At 28.0% G+C, this 21,370-nt stretch overlaps 4 protein-coding genes across 4 annotated transcripts; 1 reads left to right on the top strand and 3 right to left on the bottom strand.

Annotated features, from left to right (window-relative positions):
- Nucleotides 1-920: 920 nt before the first annotated feature.
- LOC123296536 (neurogenic locus notch homolog protein 3-like) lies at nucleotides 921-6,553 on the bottom strand. The gene is made up of 4 exons (XM_044878047.1): nucleotides 6,382-6,553; nucleotides 2,723-2,863; nucleotides 2,457-2,585; nucleotides 921-1,199 (listed from the first exon to the last, which is right to left on the bottom strand). Exons 1-4 carry the CDS (start codon nucleotides 6,425-6,427, stop codon nucleotides 1,135-1,137), a joined length of 381 nt encoding a protein of 126 aa, XP_044733982.1. The 5' UTR covers nucleotides 6,428-6,553; the 3' UTR covers nucleotides 921-1,134.
- Nucleotides 6,554-11,990: 5,437 nt separating this feature from the next.
- Nucleotides 11,991-13,594, bottom strand: LOC123296529 (protein ABHD13). Its single transcript, XM_044878040.1, has 3 exons — nucleotides 12,907-13,594; nucleotides 12,666-12,826; nucleotides 11,991-12,430 (listed from the first exon to the last, which is right to left on the bottom strand). The coding sequence occupies exons 1-3, from the start codon at nucleotides 13,490-13,492 to the stop codon at nucleotides 12,134-12,136; spliced, it is 1,044 nt and encodes a 347-aa protein (XP_044733975.1). The 5' UTR covers nucleotides 13,493-13,594; the 3' UTR covers nucleotides 11,991-12,133.
- Nucleotides 13,595-15,965: 2,371 nt separating this feature from the next.
- On the top strand, nucleotides 15,966-17,814 carry LOC123296533 (transcription initiation factor TFIID subunit 11). The gene is made up of 3 exons (XM_044878043.1): nucleotides 15,966-16,515; nucleotides 17,371-17,555; nucleotides 17,678-17,814. The coding sequence occupies exons 1-3, from the start codon at nucleotides 16,046-16,048 to the stop codon at nucleotides 17,812-17,814; spliced, it is 792 nt and encodes a 263-aa protein (XP_044733978.1). The 5' UTR covers nucleotides 15,966-16,045.
- A 518-nt stretch (nucleotides 17,815-18,332) lies between these two features.
- LOC123296534 (28 kDa heat- and acid-stable phosphoprotein) lies at nucleotides 18,333-20,678 on the bottom strand. The gene is made up of 4 exons (XM_044878044.1): nucleotides 20,601-20,678; nucleotides 20,217-20,458; nucleotides 18,546-18,828; nucleotides 18,333-18,475 (listed from the first exon to the last, which is right to left on the bottom strand). The coding sequence occupies exons 1-4, from the start codon at nucleotides 20,608-20,610 to the stop codon at nucleotides 18,411-18,413; spliced, it is 600 nt and encodes a 199-aa protein (XP_044733979.1). The 5' UTR covers nucleotides 20,611-20,678; the 3' UTR covers nucleotides 18,333-18,410.
- Nucleotides 20,679-21,370: the final 692 nt, after the last annotated feature.

The following is a 21,370-nucleotide window of genomic DNA, read 5'->3' as shown; positions in this document are numbered from 1 at the left end:
ATCACAGACATATAGCATGTGATGATGATGAAAATAACATTAATAAAATTTTACAATTGCATAATATTATAATTAAAATAAAGTTTAAAAAATTTAAAAAAAAATGTAAATTTTGAAAATTTAAAAAAAAATATAAAATAAAAACAACTGTATATTATATTTTGAAAAGTAACAATTCCCAATTTTGTTTGTTGTATGTACTCTGAAAAATCTTTTATAAAAACTATCATATAAAAAATTTAATAAAAAGAAATAAAAAAAATGAATAAATAAATAAAAACAAATGAAAATATTGTACATTGTGGGTACTGATATTTGAAACACAATTATTATGTAACATTAATGAATTACATTCGTTTGTTTGAGGAAAAAATAACAATAAATCAGGAACAAAATAAGTAAATATCTGTGTATTTTTTTTTTCAAACTTGAACTTCAATTAAATTATTACAAGGCCGTGGGTAGGGTCTCTTGAGGTCTGCACGAATAACTTCCCTACATAATAAATAGATTAAAAAAATAAAAACTCGACCCACCGAATCAAAACGACTCTGCCGAATATTATGAAATTCTTTTCGAATCATATTGCCGTTAATACGCTTAACGTTCGACACCTCAACGAAGTCGATATCATTTTTTGTTCGAGCGATATCGATCAGGAAAAAAATAAAATAAAAACTCATCCGACTCGAAACGACTCGACCGAATTTTATTACCCATGACCCATCACAATTACTTCCTGTTACTAGGAAGTTAATTATAGTCCTAAAGAATACGACTTAACCCTTATATCGGTGACAAATGTAGCTTTATATTGGTGAAAGGATTTTTAAAATCGGTTCAGTAGTAAAATCGTAAAAATAAAAAATTCACAAGGAATAAATTTAAACAAATTTTTATTTTATTATCAAAATCTTACGTTTAAAAATCATTACCTAGAAACATTACAAAGTAAAAAATAGTTAATTTAATTATATTTAACACATATTTTGTTTGTACAAAATTTTTAAGAAAATTTGATTTTACTGTTCCCATGCAAACTATTCGATTCTCCAGCTAGACTCTTATTAACTACTATTAACAATTTGTTCTTTTAATATAAAAAAATTTCCATTAAGTAGATCTGACCCGAGATCATATAACAATGCATTCGTATGGAAATTGTGCACCATCTGCAATATTTTGCGGACTGGGACAAGCTGAAAATTGAAAGATAATTTATTTATTTAAAAAAAAAAATGGACAACGTACGTAAAAAGGTTCTGATATATGTTGGTAGGTGCAGAGTATCAAAAGGTAAATAATATTTTTGTCGTCGGATTTATAAAAAATTTTTTTTGGAAAAATGCTTTTTATTGAGGGATACTAAAAAGTAGAAAATAAAAAATTAATTCGATGGCAATTGACAAAGATATCGTTGCAAATGATATCACACGATTTTTCATTCTCATTTTGCATGTTTTCTTCTTTTTTAGTTTAAAATATATAAGGAGGTGGGGTGGGCTTAGTGGAACACATGGCACAGTGGAAAAGTCGTAATATTTGTACTTTATTCAAAGAAAATTACACAGAATTATTAAGTTAACCAGACTTAATAATTTTGTGTAATTTGTTCTGGAATAAGGTATAGATATTACAGTTGTTCTATTGTGCCCCATGTTCTACTCTGCCCCATCATCTCCCCCTATGTAGATTTCCAAAAACAAATTCTTACGTCATCGTCAAGAAGAGACAGTTAACCTCCCCCTTATTAAGATTCGAAAAACTTAACCAAATTATTTTAAAATTATATAATCTATATTTTTAATTGTAAATTTTATTATTCACCATCCTGCTAAAACAATTCCCTTCCACCGAGCCAACTGGCTGGTAGCGATCTTTTACCCCAAAAATATTTTTGGAACCTATACATGTTTTAAAGAGTTTCAATTTAGGTTAGGTTAGAGTGGCTGTCCTAGGGTGGGACACACTTAGACCATAGGGTCCGTTGTGATACCGAAAAAGGTTTCAATCTAAAGTTTCAATGTTTCTTTTTCATTATACATTTGAAAGTATGGAGCCAAAAGTGGACTTTTGTTCACTTTTTTAGCTCAACATATTTTACAAATATTTTAGGAGGAAACTTCAAAAACTCTTATGTCGAAGAGAAATATTTTAATTTCCTTTAAGTGAAACTTAAGGGATTTTAAATTCATTGATGTAAAACCCTAACCCGTTGATCAAGTCTTCCAATTAACTACTATAATTCTTTGGATTTTTAGACATGCTTAGAAAAATTGAGTAAAAATTTTAAGTACATTCTAAAGTTTTAGAATTTGTTAATATAGACACTAACCAGTATCTAAATTATGCATCTCTTTGTAAGAATCTATTAATAATAGAAAATGTTTTATGTATTTTATACCGAATATTTAAACAATTAATTTTGTAATTGTTATATATTTTGTTATACTTACATTTGGTACATCGAACGCCATGAAATCCAGTTCCTTCACATCGACATTTATAACCAGGTTCTTGCGTTACTTTTAAACATTCTCCACCATTTTCACATGGGCTCATTGTACAAATATCCCTTCTAGCACCTAATACATTAATTTTTTAAACTAAAATTTTTAAAATATATAATAATCCATTATTTTTAAGTCAAAATAATGTCATCGTATATGGGACTGTTTTTTTTTTTTATTTAATCCAAAATAATATAATTATAGAAACAAACCTCTGAGTGCAGACATGCAAGAACTCCGGGAGGCAAAGGAAGATTTGTCAAGACACGCCATACCACATACACATCTTCCACCTTGTATTCGACAACCATAACGTGCATTGTTTAGGTCGCAGCTGCTACCCAGATGTAATCCTTTAAATAAAATTGAAATGTTAACATTAAAAATATTTTTTTTTCATAATAACATATTATTAATTTGTTAGTCTAATATTTTTAGGATATCGTACCGTATTATTATTTAAAAATATGTAGTTAAATTAGAAATATAATAAGTAAAGTCATAATAAAAAAATGTTAAAAAGCACCCCACGCTTTTTTACGATAAAATGAGTTTTTTCTTATCAGTTTATTTATATTAACTAATAGAAATTATTTTCTATTTTTTAATGCAGCTAGCTACAAAAGCGTGTTTTTTTTTTTAACTATTAGTGGCGACTTCACTGCCATGTTTTCAGGTATGGAGAAAATCGTTAATCCTGAAGATCTCGATCTGGATAATCAGACAAACTTATTAAATTGTCTTTATTGTATTTTTTTATTTTCTTCGGCCCTGGCAAGTGTGCGAAGGATATGAAACCTCCTATGCCGAGCTTTAAGCGATCGTGGCTGAATTTACGGCGCCTATATCTTTCTCTCGAAAAAAAGACAACGTAATGCGCAGTATGAAGTACGCAACGAAAAAGACGCATTTTCCTGCTACCCTCTCACATTAGTTTTTTAATAAACTGTACGAGAAAAAGTAATCACTTTTTAAAATGAAAAGGTCTATTCAATCCGACGTTTTGAAGTGGGTGAGTTCAAAGATTCCATTTCATAGATACATACCAAGCTAATAAAAGCATATTAAAAATATAGTTAAATTTCATACGTTAAAACAGAAATAGAAATTTTCTGTTAACGTTATTAATGTGCTTTGAAGTTACTATGAGCGATTGGAGTTAATACGAACAAATTTTTGTTATCTATAATAACAAAAGTATGTCTATTCTAAAAAGTTCATTTTTATTTTGCTTATAAGTTTGCTGCTCAAGGTTTGTGTTGATGTTTGAAATATAATTTTTTATGTTTGAATATCAAAATACGTTCTAAACCTATGTTTGTATTACTATTTGCAATTTTTACATAAAATTTCACATCTAATTGTTTACAATTTCGGATTTCTTTACCCGATAAAATAACTAATTTGGTGTCGTTCATAGATGCATGATGTTAACTGATCCGGCAATAAACGAAATTATGTGTCAATTGCAACAAGAGTTCAATCAAATTATATACGAAAGCCTAAATAATGCCGCTTGTTAATATAATACGGAATATATGTATGAAACAAAGAAACTAATTATTATTTATAAATATAATGATATTTTTATCAATGTATGGAAAGATTTAAAAATAATTTTGTGTTCTAATTAATTTTATCACTCCCAAGTATTATTATATTACTAATTAATTATATTTATATTAAATGGTATTCATTGATAAATATAAATTTCATAATTTTATTATCATTCATTTTTTAACTTCCTTCTTTTTTTTTCGTATATTGCATTCAAAAATTTGTTAGAACATGTGTCAAGTCATGTTATTACATTTCATTACATTTTACATTATTAATTACGATAAAGTGCATAATAAAGTTTTTTCTTTTTTAGAAATTAAGTCTAATTTTTAATGCAATTATTTTTTGGTCAAAAAATGACAATTTATTTCAAATACTGCCATTTAGTTCCATTTGGTTTTTTTTTTTATTTAGTCAAATGAATTTTGTTTTTGATTTGGTTTTACTGATTTTTGGGATTCCCAAACATTAACCTATTTTCCAAGCGTTTAGAGGAGAAAGTTGTCTTAAGTGTAAGGTTCCCGAAATGTAAACATTTTAAATTAAAATTATAGTTTTCTACATTAAATTATAATGATTTAATATTAAATGCACATAAAATGTAAATATGTCAAATGTCAAATTGAATGTTTACAAATCATACATCCTACTTTGATTTATTATTACGTCATCCAATTTGCAAGATTATAAAAGACGGTAATAATATAATTTCAAACATTTTTTTAAAAAAATATTATTCGAATTTTTACACCTAAAATAAATTTTATGGGCAGACTCATCTATGCGGCTTTGAAATAATTTTTTGTAGCTACTATAAGTCGTTATAATAAGAGATTGTAACAGTTTACATTGAACATCCGGTATATTGATAAAGAATTAATTGTTTAATTAAATTCTTGCTTTTAATAAATGTGTTAAAAGACAACTATTATGATTTATTATTAAGAAATGAATTATACAATTTATTTTATCAATGTATTTTTATTTTTTTTAAATTTTATCTTATATTCTTTCTTTATAAAAATCTTTAATAAACGTGCTTATTATATATTATACATTTTATAATAAATGTATTACACTGTATTACATATGCACTTTAATATCATGTGTATAAATCACCAGGTCCGTATTTAGCAAAAATAAGTTCCCTATGCATAAAGATAATGGGTAGCCGATATCTACGATAACGATATCTACAGTAATGTTGAATGGGCTACAAAAAATTTTTGACATAGCCCATTCAACACTACTGTAGATATCGTTTTAATGAGAAAAAAAGTTTTTCAACAATTTTTAAAATTTAGTTTCCATACACGGATGCAAAAACAATAAAAATTTTCTAAAATGATAGTGTGAGCATGTAAGCCTAAAACAATTTCTCGGGCTTCAAGTGTTCGAATTGAGGACCTTCACAAAATATTTAAAAAAATGTTAAGTTTAAGTTTACGACAGTAACAACTTTCTATGGTCCCCTATCTATCTACTTCAGAAATTTCGAAAGACATTGATTTAGGGTTTTAACTGTAATTATATCTTTAATTTTTATAAGGGATAAAGGGGCTAAATACGGACCTGGTGATTTATACACATGGTATGCATATGTAATACAGTGTATTACATTTATTATAAAATTTATTTTTGAGACTCTATTGACGTTTTCGTCCAAAATTCGAGAAGAACATTTCCACTTCTCCATCTGTCAATTTTTTCTAATTTAACATTATCTTGGGTATTCAAAACTTGAGAAAAGTTTCAAACCATAATTGTTGAAAATATTGAGCAAAAAATACTGGGAGTTTTTTATGAATTACGAAACGTTGTATTACTGTGCAAAATTTCAAATAAATATTCCTATAAATAACGAAAATATGATAATGTCTTCATCTTAAATGCGGCACACTGTTTAAAAAAAATATAATAAAAATAAAACAAAAAATTTTTAAACTAAAATTGAAAATTATAAATAAACCAATAATTTTGAAAATCGTAAAGTAAAATAAAGAAATTCAGAAAGCCACATTCATGTCATCTAATTCTTAAACAAAAAATTTTGCACTTTGGCAAAGTGATTTTAAAGCCGCGCCTGTCACAAAAGTTTAGTTGGCTTAAATTAATTAAGAGACCAATTGGAAAAAAATTTAACGCAAAAATTTGAAAATTTTACCGGATTTCCCACTGTTCTTCATAATCATAAGCCAATTAATTTTTAAATATAATAAAATCCGTTGATTTATAAATATAATATTAATATTTAAAAAATAGATAAATAATATAAATTATATTTAAAAAAAATAAAAAATTTGTTACTTACCTAGTATAAGCACAATAAAAAAAGAAAAAATACGGAATAAATCCATTATTAAACACAACAATGAAAAAAACGTGTATTGAAGAAAAATGAATGTATATATAAATTTATTACATTTAAGAGACGGAGTGCCCAATGAGCGACTGTCGTGGGCACAGCTTCAAAATCTGCTTGTTGTCTTCATTATTGATAATCATAAACTCCACACATATAATATGATGGTCGTTGCCCTCACTCATAATCTGACCTACGTTGATAATAAAAACTATTTAAAGGGCAAATTATTATTGTACACATATATTTATTATTACTTCCAATGTATTGTATTTATTTGTTTTTATTTTAAAACATTTAAAAAACAATTGATTAACAATTTTATTTAATTAGTAATTGACTTAATAGTTAATTGAGATATCCATAAATGATCTATATCGGTTCTCGCAAAAATTGAGGGTGTGCAAGGAATAAATGAGGACCCATATGAGAGCAAAGACTCCATTTAGATAAGTCATCGTCAAAATTTAATAATTCTGTAAATGTATTATTTCAGCGATGATACTCAAGAAATATTTTCAAATAATAAAATCGGAGGATAAGTGACGGCATATGAAGTGAAAGTTATAACACAATAATCTTTGTATTCAAAATTGAAATTGCCACGAACGAAGCGGGTAGTTCACAGCTAGTATTAAATAAAGAGAATGTGGTACCCGATAGTAGGGTACTTCTGCATTATCAAAATTTTTTTGAGTACACTTAAACAAACATTTTTCACCGGATCCCATAAAAATCTACTGACGAGGAGTCGATTCCATGGTCAATTGCCTTATTTCCTCGACTATACTAGCCTAGAAACATAATAAATTAATTTAATAAAGGATAATTCAGAATATTTAATTAAAAAATTAAAGCCAATTATTGATCAAAGAGTATAATAGTACAATATATTCATTGTTATTGATATTAAATCATATTAGGTGTATTATTTCATGATAATTAAAAGAATACCTATTTGCTTGTAGATAACAGTATAATCAATGTCACAAAAGGTACATATTATACATACAAGTATATAAGTATTCCATAAAAGTATCCAGGAAAAGTTTTTTTTTTCAATAAAATAAAACAACTTTTTTTTTCAATTTTACTTTTTATTTTTATAATTTTTACAACGATGATTGACTTATTTGTATTTGGTAATCAGGCACTTTTAATGACTTTAAATGGCATATTTAAGAGAGATACAAATAAAGAACAATGTATGAGCTAAACCAAAAATCACTTTACCATTTAAAAATTAAATAATTTAAATTTCATTTATTTGTTAAATAATACATTTAATTCATTTTTACAAAAATAAAGAATACAAAAATTTTAATAAAACTTGGATTTATCATGCAAAAAGCTCACTCGCACACCATCAGAGATTGTTATCAGAAAAATTTCGACCAGAGCTTGAAACAAATTCTATTTGCATAGTGCCTTTGGGTTGCTAGTTAGAATTTTTCTAATCAGAACTTCGGATGGTGTTCCACTAGCCATTATATTGATCATATTTTACACTCTTTCAGTGCAGGAAGGGTGGAACAAATCGAGTATTCAATTTTCCGAGAGCCTTTGAAGAAGAAATGTTTAAACAAGGAAAAATATTCCCAATAATAAGTTTTATTACCTACATATATTTACACTTTAAATAAGGCTCTCTTTCTCTCTCTCTCTCTCTTTGATCATCCTTGAAAGATATTATCGTACAGTATATGCCCTTTTCTCGATGTATGAGAACTAAACTGTTTCGGATTCGATTAATGAATGCATTATTAGATCTACTTAAGAAGAAATTACAAGATACATCTACTTAAATTCTGAAGATTAATGGAATGGGAAAGTAAATAAGTTGAAATGGACAAAAAGATAAATGTCGCAACAGGGTAGACGACATGAGGGGACTGCCCTCGTAAACACAATCAAAAGGAGAAGAAAATAGTTCAAATGATTTCCCTGTAATCTCAAGACCACCTCAATGACAAACATTCTAGCGTAAAATTTCATATTCCATGTAAAAACTAAAAATATATCTCAAGACATAATGTCTACTTAAATTTTTGAAAATTAATACCTTACGGAAGCAAATACGTTGAAATAATTGAAGAGATAGATGATGCTACAAGGAGAGAGAGGAGTTTAGCTGGTATCTTTCTGGAAAAAATAACACATTGTGCTCGGAAAAATTTCGCATAAAAATTAAAAATATTTTTACCAAGAGATCCATCGTATCATAGTTTCGTACTATGGTTGTACATGTTTATTTTTTATCGATTTTTTCTCTTTTAAATTATTTGTGCCCTCCTTCTCATTAATTAATTGATCATCGTAACATAAATTAATATTCAAATATCAATTTCGGTACCTACGAGACTTTGGGTTGCTCTAATATTGCATTTTCATATGGAACTCTAACAAGGAAAGAACATTTCACTCTTCTCAAGTTTTTCATCGATTCTTGTTTACAAGTTATTTAATTTTTTTAATAGTAGAGTGACTTTTGGCCTCAGTCGGTAAATCAAAGTTAAATTACAAATAATAAAAAAAAAATTTAAGTAACAAATTTTAAAATTGTCTCATATTTAAGAAAATACCAACAATTTATTGTGCAGAAATTTTAGTTTTCATTTATAGTCAGTGTAGAATTATTAGCACATGTCGAGGTCAATTAAATTCTCCGGAGCCCCTAGGTGATGTAAAAATTAGAGCGCACCGTGTTTTTTTTATTCTTGTACATCGCATTGGCCTTTGTAAATACTTTTGTGCGATCCTTCTTATAAAAATGTACTTTTTCTTTTTTTTAGACTGCATAAATCAACTTGGTGCCCCCTTGTGTGCGGCCTTTCTCAAAAAATTTATTTTTTATTTAGTCTTCGCAATCCTTTCCCCGGGGTCCGTACCGATGGCAGCCACTAGGCAGTTACCTAGTCCGTCTAATGGTTAATCCGTCACTGTTTGTGGTAATCATATTATGAAGGAAAAATGAATTTTAATATCCATTTGACAAGTCATTTACTAATATAAGTTTTTTTTACTTTCAAGTCATAATTCTCTAAGATTAAATACTAGTTATACTAATTCCCATATCTTCTTTTTTCATTCCGAAATCACTTTCTTAAAAATTACGTTATCGAGTACCAATTATTTTTTAGTATCGAAGGGTTCAATTTCAGAGGGTAAAAAATATCTGGTGCTGATTCCTATTCTGAATTAAAATTGCTGAACATTTGTTGACTGAACGTTAATGGACCCTATAGTGCAGAATAAGCACTTTACAGTGTAGCTTTAGTTGTTCTTATCCTAAGGCAGAGGACAAGGGGTTTGCGCAATTCATAGCGCTTTTGGATGTTCAACATGATGGTTTTAACTTTAGTTTTAATATTATATGTGTACGATTGTATATGCTCACACGGTGGGGAAAAATATATTGAGATTAGCAATCATAATATACGCATGGTATTATAGCTATCACTGAAAATTTCTGAAAGCGCCGTACTGTAATCCTCGAAGATTTCAATATTATGTATAGATAGTAGCAAGAACTGATTTTAGTAAACCCATTCTATAATTAAAATCACATGTTGGACGCATGCGCAAGTCTTAATAGGCCTTTTCATTATGCCATAAGGGCAAGTGCAGAGTTTATCTTTTCGGATATAAGTTGGACTAAGATAGAAAATATTTGTTATTTTATCACATTGGTTATAAATAATTTAGTCCGAAATATCAATAGAAAAGTTCTATTGATATTTATTACAGAAAGCGGTGTACTGTGCTTGTTTCTGGCATCCGTTAGCTTACAAAACGAGAAAATCTTAACTATAGAATAGGCTTTAACACAAGAAAATAAAAAATTAGTTTACAACAAATTAAATCAAAATAAATATAAATTTTACTTAATTTCCTAAGATTGATTATTAATATTATTTATTGTAATTATTATTATTTGTCAAAAATATTTATTTATTGTTAAAATACTTAGGTATTGAAGTTAATTGCTAAAATATTAAAGTTTTATTTGTCATATGTTGTATATTTTTAATAGTATTTTATTTCATTCATTATTGGATAATGTTTTCGAAAGTATACAGCCCTAAAAATACGGTAAATATACGGAATTTTTTCAAAATTGACGTAAGCACATAGTTGTGCGGCCTTTAACTGATTATATGGTGCTCTTTTCTTTTGCAAAATTCTGAATGCTTTGATATATTCAGTCATAGTAACTATTATAATGTCTAAGAATTATTGAGTGAAAGCCGTTCGCACGCTTAATGAAAGTGTGCCACAAAAAAATCGCTTATGGCAGCACAATAGATTATGTGCGCAGCAAAAAATACGGCTTCAAAACTTACTGTAGAGTATCGCATTATTGTGTTGCCACAAACCAAAAGTGCAGCAGTGAATAAAAATTACTCTTAATATTATCTTCTATCTTTAAAAAAATAATTTTTATCTTTTGAGAATTTGATTTTAGACAATGTTTACCGTAATTTTTTGCAATTAAAGGTATCCTAACTTTCGAGGACGTAACAACTAGCATATGTATAATATCTTTTGAAAATGTTATAAAATTCAAAAAATATCTCACTCTATCAGGCCCTAGAGAAAAAATATATATGTGAATTTATCTTTTAAAAATGATGGTTCTGGAGTACCGTTGTGTTTTTTTCCCAATTTTAGTGTTTTGACTTAGAAAAATATTCAACAAAATTTTTGTCATAAATTAGGATGAAAATCATTATCTTTGGTAATTAAGATATAAAAAATATAAAAATCAATTATTATTAAATTTTAAGTCTTTGTATAAGACTTCGCTCGAATTGTAATGATAAAATATGCACAGACTTATATTAAATATAGACCGATAATATTACTCAAAAAAATATTTTAATAAAGGTAAGAATGGAAAGCTGAGCAGAGCCCACGTATAAGAATGGCAAAATACGACTTCAATATCGACATAGCCTACGGTGGATTTTTTGTATAAAAAAAGGGCATGTTACCAATTTTTTTTTTTGGTCACATTATTTAAAACCGGTATTTTTTAAATATCGATTTATCGTTGCCATTCATAGACGAAAGAGTATTGAATTACTGCGTCTCTGATACCATCCCTACATATGAGGAACATTTAAACAGCACTAATTTTAATATAAGTCTATGGAAATATGTAGTTTTAATTTATTTAAAATAGGCATTTTCATTTTTCTGGTATATAAGAATGAATTTTATTGACTTCGAGTTGAGACATAGTTATTTATTAAAATAAATACCATGATATTCGAAATAAAATTAGCAAAAATTTAGCTAAATATTGATATTTTGATTGCAACACAAACATCGTCAAGAGCTAAATTTATTCATAATTTGTCATTTGAATAAATTTAGCTACTGAAGATGATGCGTTGTAATCGAAATATCAATATTTTTAAATAAAATATTTGGATATACAATTTTATTTCGAGTATCGTGGTATTTATTTCAACAATTATGTTTCTGACATTTATCCATTTACTCTACAAACATTAATGACCTACATAACAATTAATCTTAAATGAATAAAAAAATAAATTATAAATGCATATAATTATGCCCGTCCTACATGCTTAAAACTAGACGAAAAAAATATGAATACGCACTTTTAATATTCTATACACTTGGACAAAACTCATATTTAATAAAATACATAATTAAATATGTAAAATATAATTTATATGTTCTGTATATTTTGCCACGTTCGTGTTATTGACGAATCATTACTGGATGGATTCAAAATTGTTTTTTTATCTATATTGCTTTGTAGAAAGCATGCAATATGCTTATAATAACCTGGCATTGTCCAAGTCTCATTGTGCGTACCATTCACAATTTGTATAATCTGTTTTAATTCACTACCGCATCTTGAATGTAATTCATTCATCATTCTGGATGGTACCAAAGTATCACCAAGTCCTGATATGAATAATACGGCCACCCTCAACATTGTTATTTTATATGATGATAAAAACTGTAACCAAAAATATTAACGGTTTAGCTTTGGAAAAACGTTCAAAACATTTTTTGAGCCAATAGAAAGTAAGCACAATGATACCCTGCCTCTTCGCCCTGAGTGAGACTCAAGCCACTCGGTTATACTCCATCCCTTTTAAAATATTCCTATCCTGAATATTCCTTATAAATAATATTTCTAATGGTTAGTGGGGTAACAAGGAGGCCAATTTTACTTAATTTACAATATTTACCTTATTTTTATAAAAACATAATGGCAAATAATTAATGCATTGCCAGTGCACAAATACTTTTGCCATTTCTGGAATACTTGTAAAAGTATTCTCTAAAATTATGCACCATATTTTATCTGCATATTCTGGTCGACATGCTAAATCAATAGCTACAGCTCCACCTACAAATGGAATCAGTTTAGATTTATTGAGATTAATATTATTATTATTAAATCAATGAATAACTGATCATAATATCTACCTAAAGATCTTCCAAAAACTATAATTTCAGATTTATTCACATCATTTCTACTTGTGATGTAATCTAAAGCTGATCTTGCATCCATATATAAACCTTCTTCACTAGGTTTTCCCTGTGATAGGCCATATCCTCGATACTCGGGTAACAATATGTTACACTTTAAATTTTGATATAATCCAGCGACGTTGGATAACCTATGTCCAATATTGCCAGCGTTACCATGAAAGAAAACGATTGTTGGGCAGTTCATAATTCGATCATCTGGTTGTTTGATAAAAAACATATGTAACAGGGTTCCATCACCGCTACGAATATATAAATTTTCGTAAGGTAAACCAAACATCGTTGGCATCGGCACAAATGCTCGTGCATGGGGAGGTAATTCGGGATGATATAAAAGATGATCCTCAGCTTGATAAAGAAGACCTAAGAATACAGCTATGAGCAATAGGAATGCCAAAAGCCCTCCATACAGCCAATATAACAAAAAACATCCAACTAAAGCTAAACCAGATAGGGCCCATAATCCAATTGCAATATGTCGAAAAATTCGAAATAGGCGGGCAATTTGGATACGGATACCCATAACTGAATAATACACTTAAATTTGGTACTTGAAGTTTTTCCTAACATAACTTATAAGTCATAACTTTTTTTAAGCTTATCTAAAACTAATAACTGACATACATGAACGGTGGCACTATTCTTACAGTATTTTAAAGTAAAGTCCATAGACCTTTTCATCATGTCATATGCGCAAGTGCAGAATTTATTTTTTCGTACTGACAGCAATAAGTAGGACTAAGATAGAAGATATTTGTTATGCATTTTATCACATTGGTTATAAATCATTTAGTACGAAACAAATGTGAATCGTGATTTTAAAATGAAAAGCCCTATTAAGTCGTTTGGATGGGTGCATTCAGACAATCATAATTCTTTTGAGTAATGTTTCTACTATTCATTCTTTTTCATCAAAAACGCAAGAAGTTCGAATCAGACGTTAATCTTGCTATACCCTTTATTATTATTATTATTATTATTATTATTATATAAAAGTGATAGAATTTTACTTATTTTATATAAAAACTTTAATAAGAAAAGAAGAATCTCTGTTTATTTGTTTTATGAAAATGTACAATATGATTTTTTATGAAAATATAATTTTTTTTCTGTTATAAATAAATAAAAATCGTTAATATTTTAAATTTTGTTTTATTTTTTTAATTTTCTATCCTATTTTTTCTTACAGAATAAAATTACCAATTAATTTAATATTTAGTTAAGGTAAGAATTAAAATCATAATATTTCATTAATAACCCGTGTAGCTGCGAGGGTATAGCACTTGTCTCTGAAACCAAGGAACGCTGGTTCGTATCCTGGTGGTGATAATATTTTTACTTTTGAATTAAATGATTTTTTTCTGATGTTTAAATTTTCCACTCTTTTTATAGTTAAAATTATCTATATAACCCGTCCTCTTGCCATAAATAATGTCAATTATACATATGTCATAAATCACTATACTGTCAGGGGGTGTGAATTTAAATAATCATAAATATATCTCACTCTTTAAAAGCATGTTCTCCTGTTACAAAATATTAAAAATATGTACGAAAATGGCTTGGCTATGCTAAAATTGGAAACTTTTTAATAGGAGAACATGTCATATAGTTTATCTCACTCATATTCTCCTATTACAATATATTAAAATTTGTATTTATAAAATTTAAAAATCGCTCGTTAAGGCTAAAATTTGAAATTTGTAACAGGAGAATATGTTATAAATTTTATCCCACTGTTTTATATCATATTCGCCTATTACAAAATATTAAACATTATTTTGCTTGCTTTTTTTTTTGTTGTACATGCTAAAATTTATTCTTGTTAAATGAAATTTTATAAGATTTTATAATAGGAGAACATGTTATTTCATAAAAAAAAAATTAATTATATTAGTCCCACTTTCCTACTTATGTCATAAATCACTCTTCTGTCAGAGAGAGAGAGGCTGGGAATTAAAATAACATAAAATATATCCCCTCTCTTACTTATTTATCGCTTTTGGTTCTCATAAAAATTATCTAAAAAAACTAAAAATTATTAATTAAAATTTAATCGAAGCAATGCTAGATACGAACCGAAATACTCTGTAACCGACTGGTCTAGCCACTACACCACCTTTGACATATGTTATTTATCTATAATGTGATATACATACCTCTTACTCATCTTTTTTCAATAAACTTTTTTTCATAAACTTATTATTTATTTTTGTTTTACTAACCCATTATGTATTTCTTTTTTTCAATAAACTTACCTATAAATGAATAATTGTAGTAATATTTTGTTAAAAAATAAAGGTAGGTATAATATTGAATAATAATAATTAAACCAGAAAATTGATAAAAACGATATTTTATTATAATATATATTTGTACATATTTCACCTAAAATAAATATGAATAAATATAATGATTATTTTATAAAGTATACATTCATTTTTCTTAGTCCATTGTTCGTCGTTTGCTTTTCATTGATTGAGCATTAAAATTATTTGTTCGATCGTCGTTTATTTATTATTTATTAAACAATTATTTGTTATTAAGTTAGCCCCCCTCCTATAATGTTGTTTTCACCTTTTTCCTCTTTATTCAATGAAAAAAAATTAATAATTAATTAATTTGAAATATTTATAATCCAACAATTGTTAATAATAAACGAACAATCAATAATTCATTAAAATACATTGATTAATGACAAATAATTGTTTAGTAAATAATAAATAAACGATCGAAAAAATAATTTTAATGACCAAACAATGAAGAACAAACGACGAACAATGGATTAAAAAAGATTTATAATTAATTAACCAGAAAAAATATTTGTGGGGGGCCAAATTACGTTAGCTACTTTGAACGCAGTCTTTCTAACCTAAAAAATTTGTTATTATTTATAGGTTATTTAAATAAAAGTCGAAATCGATAAAATAATAATAAGTTAGTGGAACAAATGCATATTATAGCCCCGATTGTTTTGACTTGTTTTGTTAGAAGCACTCTATTTGCTTTGTTTACGATTTCTGATAAAAAGATTCTTGATTTTTTATCAACAGTAATTTTAAATTGATGAATTAAAATGGATAACATATTTGATAAATCCGATTCAATAATCGGTGATAATTTTGATGGAAATTTATCAAATGATGAAAATGCAATGCAACAACAATTAGCTGATGATTTAAATACATCAAGATCGGATAGTGATATGGATTTAATGGACAATGATGAAGATTCAAGAGATGCAGCTTTAGCAATTGAAGAGAACTTAAAAGATATCGATGCAGAAAAATCAGATGAACAAGAAAAGTCTCATGAAGAAGAAAAACACGACGATAGTGGCAATTTAGATATAAGTAGTATAGAATTACCCTCTAATGATAATAACATAGACAATTCAAACATTGATAATTCATTTGAAACGGATATTATTTTACCTAAACCGGGTGTGCAAACAGATTTGTCAGATAATAATATATCAATGAAAGAGAAAAAGAAAGATGCAAAGAGTAAAAAAGAATTGGAAGAAGAAGAAAGAGAAAAAATGCAGTAAGTTTTCATATACAGTATGATTTTGGAATCCGACTTTCATGCATGCTTTTGGAGTCGGTAGTCTCAGTAAAGCTACCTTATTTCAGCAGGTTTCATGTCACGTTGAATCATTTGACCTTCTACCGCGTCTGGGGGAGTGTTTGCCCCTTCGGATTGGTATGTCTTTTTAAATATTGACTTAAAATGGTCATTTGAACACTGTAAATTTCAGCTTTTATACTTTAACGTGAGAGAGCTCGGGTACTGCGCCCCTGATACCTACCGAAGGCACCGTTAGTTAAGGTTTGTAGCCCCCAAAGATTGTTCCCTACACCAGTGAGAATACGCAAAAAAAATTTCAGCTTTTATACTTTAACGTAGGTCTGGCAGGCCCTGGCTCTTACTCTATAAAATCAAGTATAAAAATATATAATTTTCTGAAATTCCGCATGCAATCTAGATCTGATTCAATTGAATTTATTCATCCTTTTTTTAAACAAAGCAAACATTGTACAGTACATGTCATAAAAAAAGAGATAGGGAAAATGAAAGGAAGGGGAGGTATGTAGCTATGGCTGACTTCGTTAGAAACTATCCCGGTATTAACCGTTGTCCAAACCGAATGGAAAACCATAGGTAGGATAGATCTGATACAAAAGAATGCCTTTCGAGTATCACTCAATAGAATTATTCGGTTAAGGATTTGTAATACAAGTGGTACATAGATGAAGTACATAAGTCAAACTAAAATATTTCCAAAACCAAAAATTCATTTTTTTTAATGAAACCAATACAATAATAAACTTCTGCAAAATAACTTAAATGAATCTTGGACATTTTTTTACCTTAAATGATATATTCATTTTGTTATAGAGTATTAGTATCAAATTTTACCGAAGATCAGTTAGACAGATATGAAATGTATCGTAGAGCAGCATTTCCTAAAGCAGCTGTGAAAAGATTAATGCAAACAATTACTGGATGCTCGGTTTCACAAAATGTAGTGATTGCCATGTCTGGTATTGCCAAAGTATTCGTTGGTGAGGTGGTTGAAGAAGGTAAATATATTAAGTTTTTTTAATTATTCTAACAGAAATTAAAGATTTAAACTAACGGAGATCGTTCAATTGTAAACTAACAGTTAGCCAGTATTTTAATTGATAATTCACATTTTTAACAGCTTTGGATTATATGGAAGCAAATAATGAAACTGGACCTTTACAACCAAAACATTTGAGAGAAGCTGTTCGTAGATTACGGAAACGTGGGGCAATACCTAACAGTCGTGGTCATAAAATGCATCCATTCAGATTATAATTAATTTTAATTTATTAAATAATTATACTTTTAACATTATTATTATAAAATAAACGATTTTTAATATTTAAAATTAACTTGGTTCTTTCTTGTTTTTATGGCCTGCATATGAAATATACTAGAGTATATTTAGTCCCAAGTTTGTCACACTTAGAAATATAGATAACACGAACATAATTATTAATGTTTCCAAGAGGTCGTAGTGTCCGACATATTCCCTGCTGGATTTCTTAAAGTTTGGTAGGGTCGTCAAAAAGAAGCCACTCACAAAGTATTTATAACTTTAAAAAAAACCGTGGTGTCCCACGGTCTATATATGATAGTAATTCATTCAATGAATACTAATTTGGTATCATATTTACATGTAAATTAATATTAATAATAATTTTATCAGTAATTAATTATTTATTCAAAGAAATAAAATTTACGTTTGTCATATTTTTATTTGATACATTTATTATTATTTTATAACATATGAAAGTAATAAAGAAATTCTTTTATAATTAATTTAAAAAAATTATTTAATTATAAATGTATTTGCATTTATCCCAGTTTCACAAAGATTCCGAAATTCTGTTACATTCATATTTATCATTTTACGTTTTCTTTCCAAGCGCTTTTTGTGTTTGGGCAGTTTTCGCTTTCAATGCTTCTTCTTTTTCTGTATAGAAAATATAAATTTTTATAATTATATGGTTATTTCTATATTTTATTAATTTTAATTGACTTACGTTTTTTCTCTAGATCTCGTTTTTTAGCTGCTTCTTCTCTTTGTTGTTTAATGATTGCAAGTCGTGCTAGATCAGCACGAGCTTGTTCAGTTTTACCTTCTGCATGTAACTTTTGATAATGAGCTTGCGCTCTTTGTTTTTCTATTTCTTCACGTTCTCTTCGTGATAATTGTGGTTTTTGTGACACTAAATCTTCATTTAGGGTTGATAATTTTTTAACTTTTTTTTGAACACGATTTGGATTTTCAATTTTAATTAAATTACTAACACCTTTAGCTTTCTCCTGCAATTAAAATAATTATAATGACATACGTACATATAATATACTTAATCTACACTAACTATATATATAGAGAAAATATTTGATTTTTAGTTTGTTTGTGATGGATAAACTCAAAAACTACTGGCCCCATTTTAAAAATTATTTCACCTAAAGAAAATTACATTATCAGCGAGTAGTCAGCGAGTATAATCGTCTTTGGACTCTTCCCGCCTTGACGGACGAAAATTTGTATCTTTTTAATTATGATATTTATAAAACTCTTCCTCAGAATGCTTTGTTTTTAATTTTAACGTAATGTACGAGATTTAATTCAAAAAATTGCAAGTTAACTGATTAATCTATACAGATTGGAGTAACATTATGGAAAATGTATGCGTTTATTCAACATTTGCTATTAAAAACATGTTAAAATTCCAATTTTTTATTATTAATTACATGAAAACCCTTCGTCATATTAAAAAAAATTATTTTATGCGCGTATTAGTTAGCAATTAATAACATATGAAAAATTCAGATTGTTATCTATACATTAATGTTCGATCAACCTTAAACTAGGTCAGCAAATTATTAAATATTTACATTAAAAATAATAATCAGTAAAATTTCGCAAGGAGCAACAATCAGCTATTTCCTCTGGCCTGATAGACCCACACATTAAATTTTTTTCTAATTTGCCCCAGGACTTTGTATTTGAATTTCCCTTTAGGATTATCAACAAAAAATAGCTAAAACTATGTAAATAAAATGTTAAAGCTTCCTATGAAAGTCCCATTAAAATCTTGAGAAAAAAGTCTATGTCATAAAATTATACAATGAGTGTTATTACCATGGAGGTTAGAGAGAAGGAGAACGATCGCTGTAGGGAATAGTGTCCCAGAAATACGGACAAAATAAGTGAGGCGCTGCGATCGCTAAGTTGTCTCTATAAAAGCGGGCTGTTGTTAAATATGTACATTATGCAACTAACTTCATCTACTTATACTCATAAACAGCTAACTTCTTACCGACGCAGATACTATTTCCCGACGAATTTTCAGGGACCTGGAGCGCTTTAATGCTTTAGCGCGTAGCGATCGTTCTCCTTCTCTCTCACCATCATGGTTATTACTGTGCATGTACACTTGTCAGTTTATATTTAAACGCTTAAACTACTCCCACTCATAAATCGGAGCAAAAATAGCCTTAAATAAGTTTGAGAAAATACCAAAGCATTACGTGAAAATCCTTTCGAAATTGGATTAGCCGTTTTCGAGTTTAATGCAAAATATAGGCAGGCATTAAATTTTACTATTAAAGATATCAAATGTGAATTTAAGAATGCAACATTAAAAATAAGACAACTTTCTGGAATAATATTTAAGTACTAAAATAAAATATTCTTAATATACCTCGTCACTATTTTCCGATTCACTACTATCTTCGCTACCACTACCGGAATCATCATCTCCTCGAGTTTTACTACCACTAGCTTTTTTCTTATCAGCTTCATCTTCTTCCTCTTCACTTTCGGAAGATTCATCACCACGTTGTTGTCTCCATCGCCGCTCCTGTTCATCTTTACGACGTTGTTCTTCTAATTCTTCAGGATTTGTAAAGCGACGATTACGCCCTTTATGATTCGTATATTTACCTAAGCAATAAATATTTAAATCATAATCAAATTTTATTTTATTTTATTAAATATTATATTTGTTAATTCGAATAAAAAAAAAATTAGTATAAAAATACTGCAGTTGCGTCACTGACGTACCACACCAAATAATATTAATTACCTCGTGGCATTTTTTATTTATTTAATTCCAACTAGTTATTAACACTTAATATTAAATATCAAAGTTACTTAAATTTTTCTATTATTATTTTTTAATTCTCTAAACAATATAACTAAAATATTTGTAACAAATAAAAATGTTGAATGTATCATTGCCTGAAATCACTGTTAGTTACTTTTTTTTACCAATAAGAAACATTCACCTCGCATAACCTTCATATGTAGTAAATACATATTTACGTAGTTTTTAGTCAGATTTGGAAAATTGTCTATTGATGAGTATAAAGTTGACTTTACATGGGCATTATTGTTGTAAAAACATTTTTCGGCAACTGACAGAAAGACACAGCTTCAAGATCAGAAAAATATTATTGATGTTACCAAAAAAAGTTATATAAGTGTTATAAACTTTCGAATAAAATGAAATTGTATAGGTGGCATCTTCACGTTTCAGTGCAGGCACGGTAACCCATCAGTTTAAACTTCAGTGAAATATCTACTATGTATTTTGTACAGAAATTCCTGAAGAGTACTCGGACTGAATCGGTCTATCACTTGGTCTGATATGTGTGAACTATCTAATTGCTTTTAAGTTTGTTTACTTAAAAAACATTAGTCCTGATTTCTTCTCTGTACTGAACTGATAAATAGGCGTGGTGCACTGAAATGTGTAGTCTGTTGATGGATGTTAAATTAATTTGCTACTTATGCAGTTTTATATTAATCGAAAGATTGTACTGTTAAGACTTAACAAAATTTCGTCTGCGAATT

Source organism: Chrysoperla carnea, chromosome 3 (assembly GCF_905475395.1).
Source record: "Chrysoperla carnea chromosome 3, inChrCarn1.1, whole genome shotgun sequence".
In the NCBI taxonomy this organism is placed as follows: domain Eukaryota; kingdom Metazoa; phylum Arthropoda; class Insecta; order Neuroptera; family Chrysopidae; genus Chrysoperla; species Chrysoperla carnea.
Note: the sequence above shows the minus strand (reverse complement) of the source record. Positions and strands in the feature narration are given on the sequence as shown.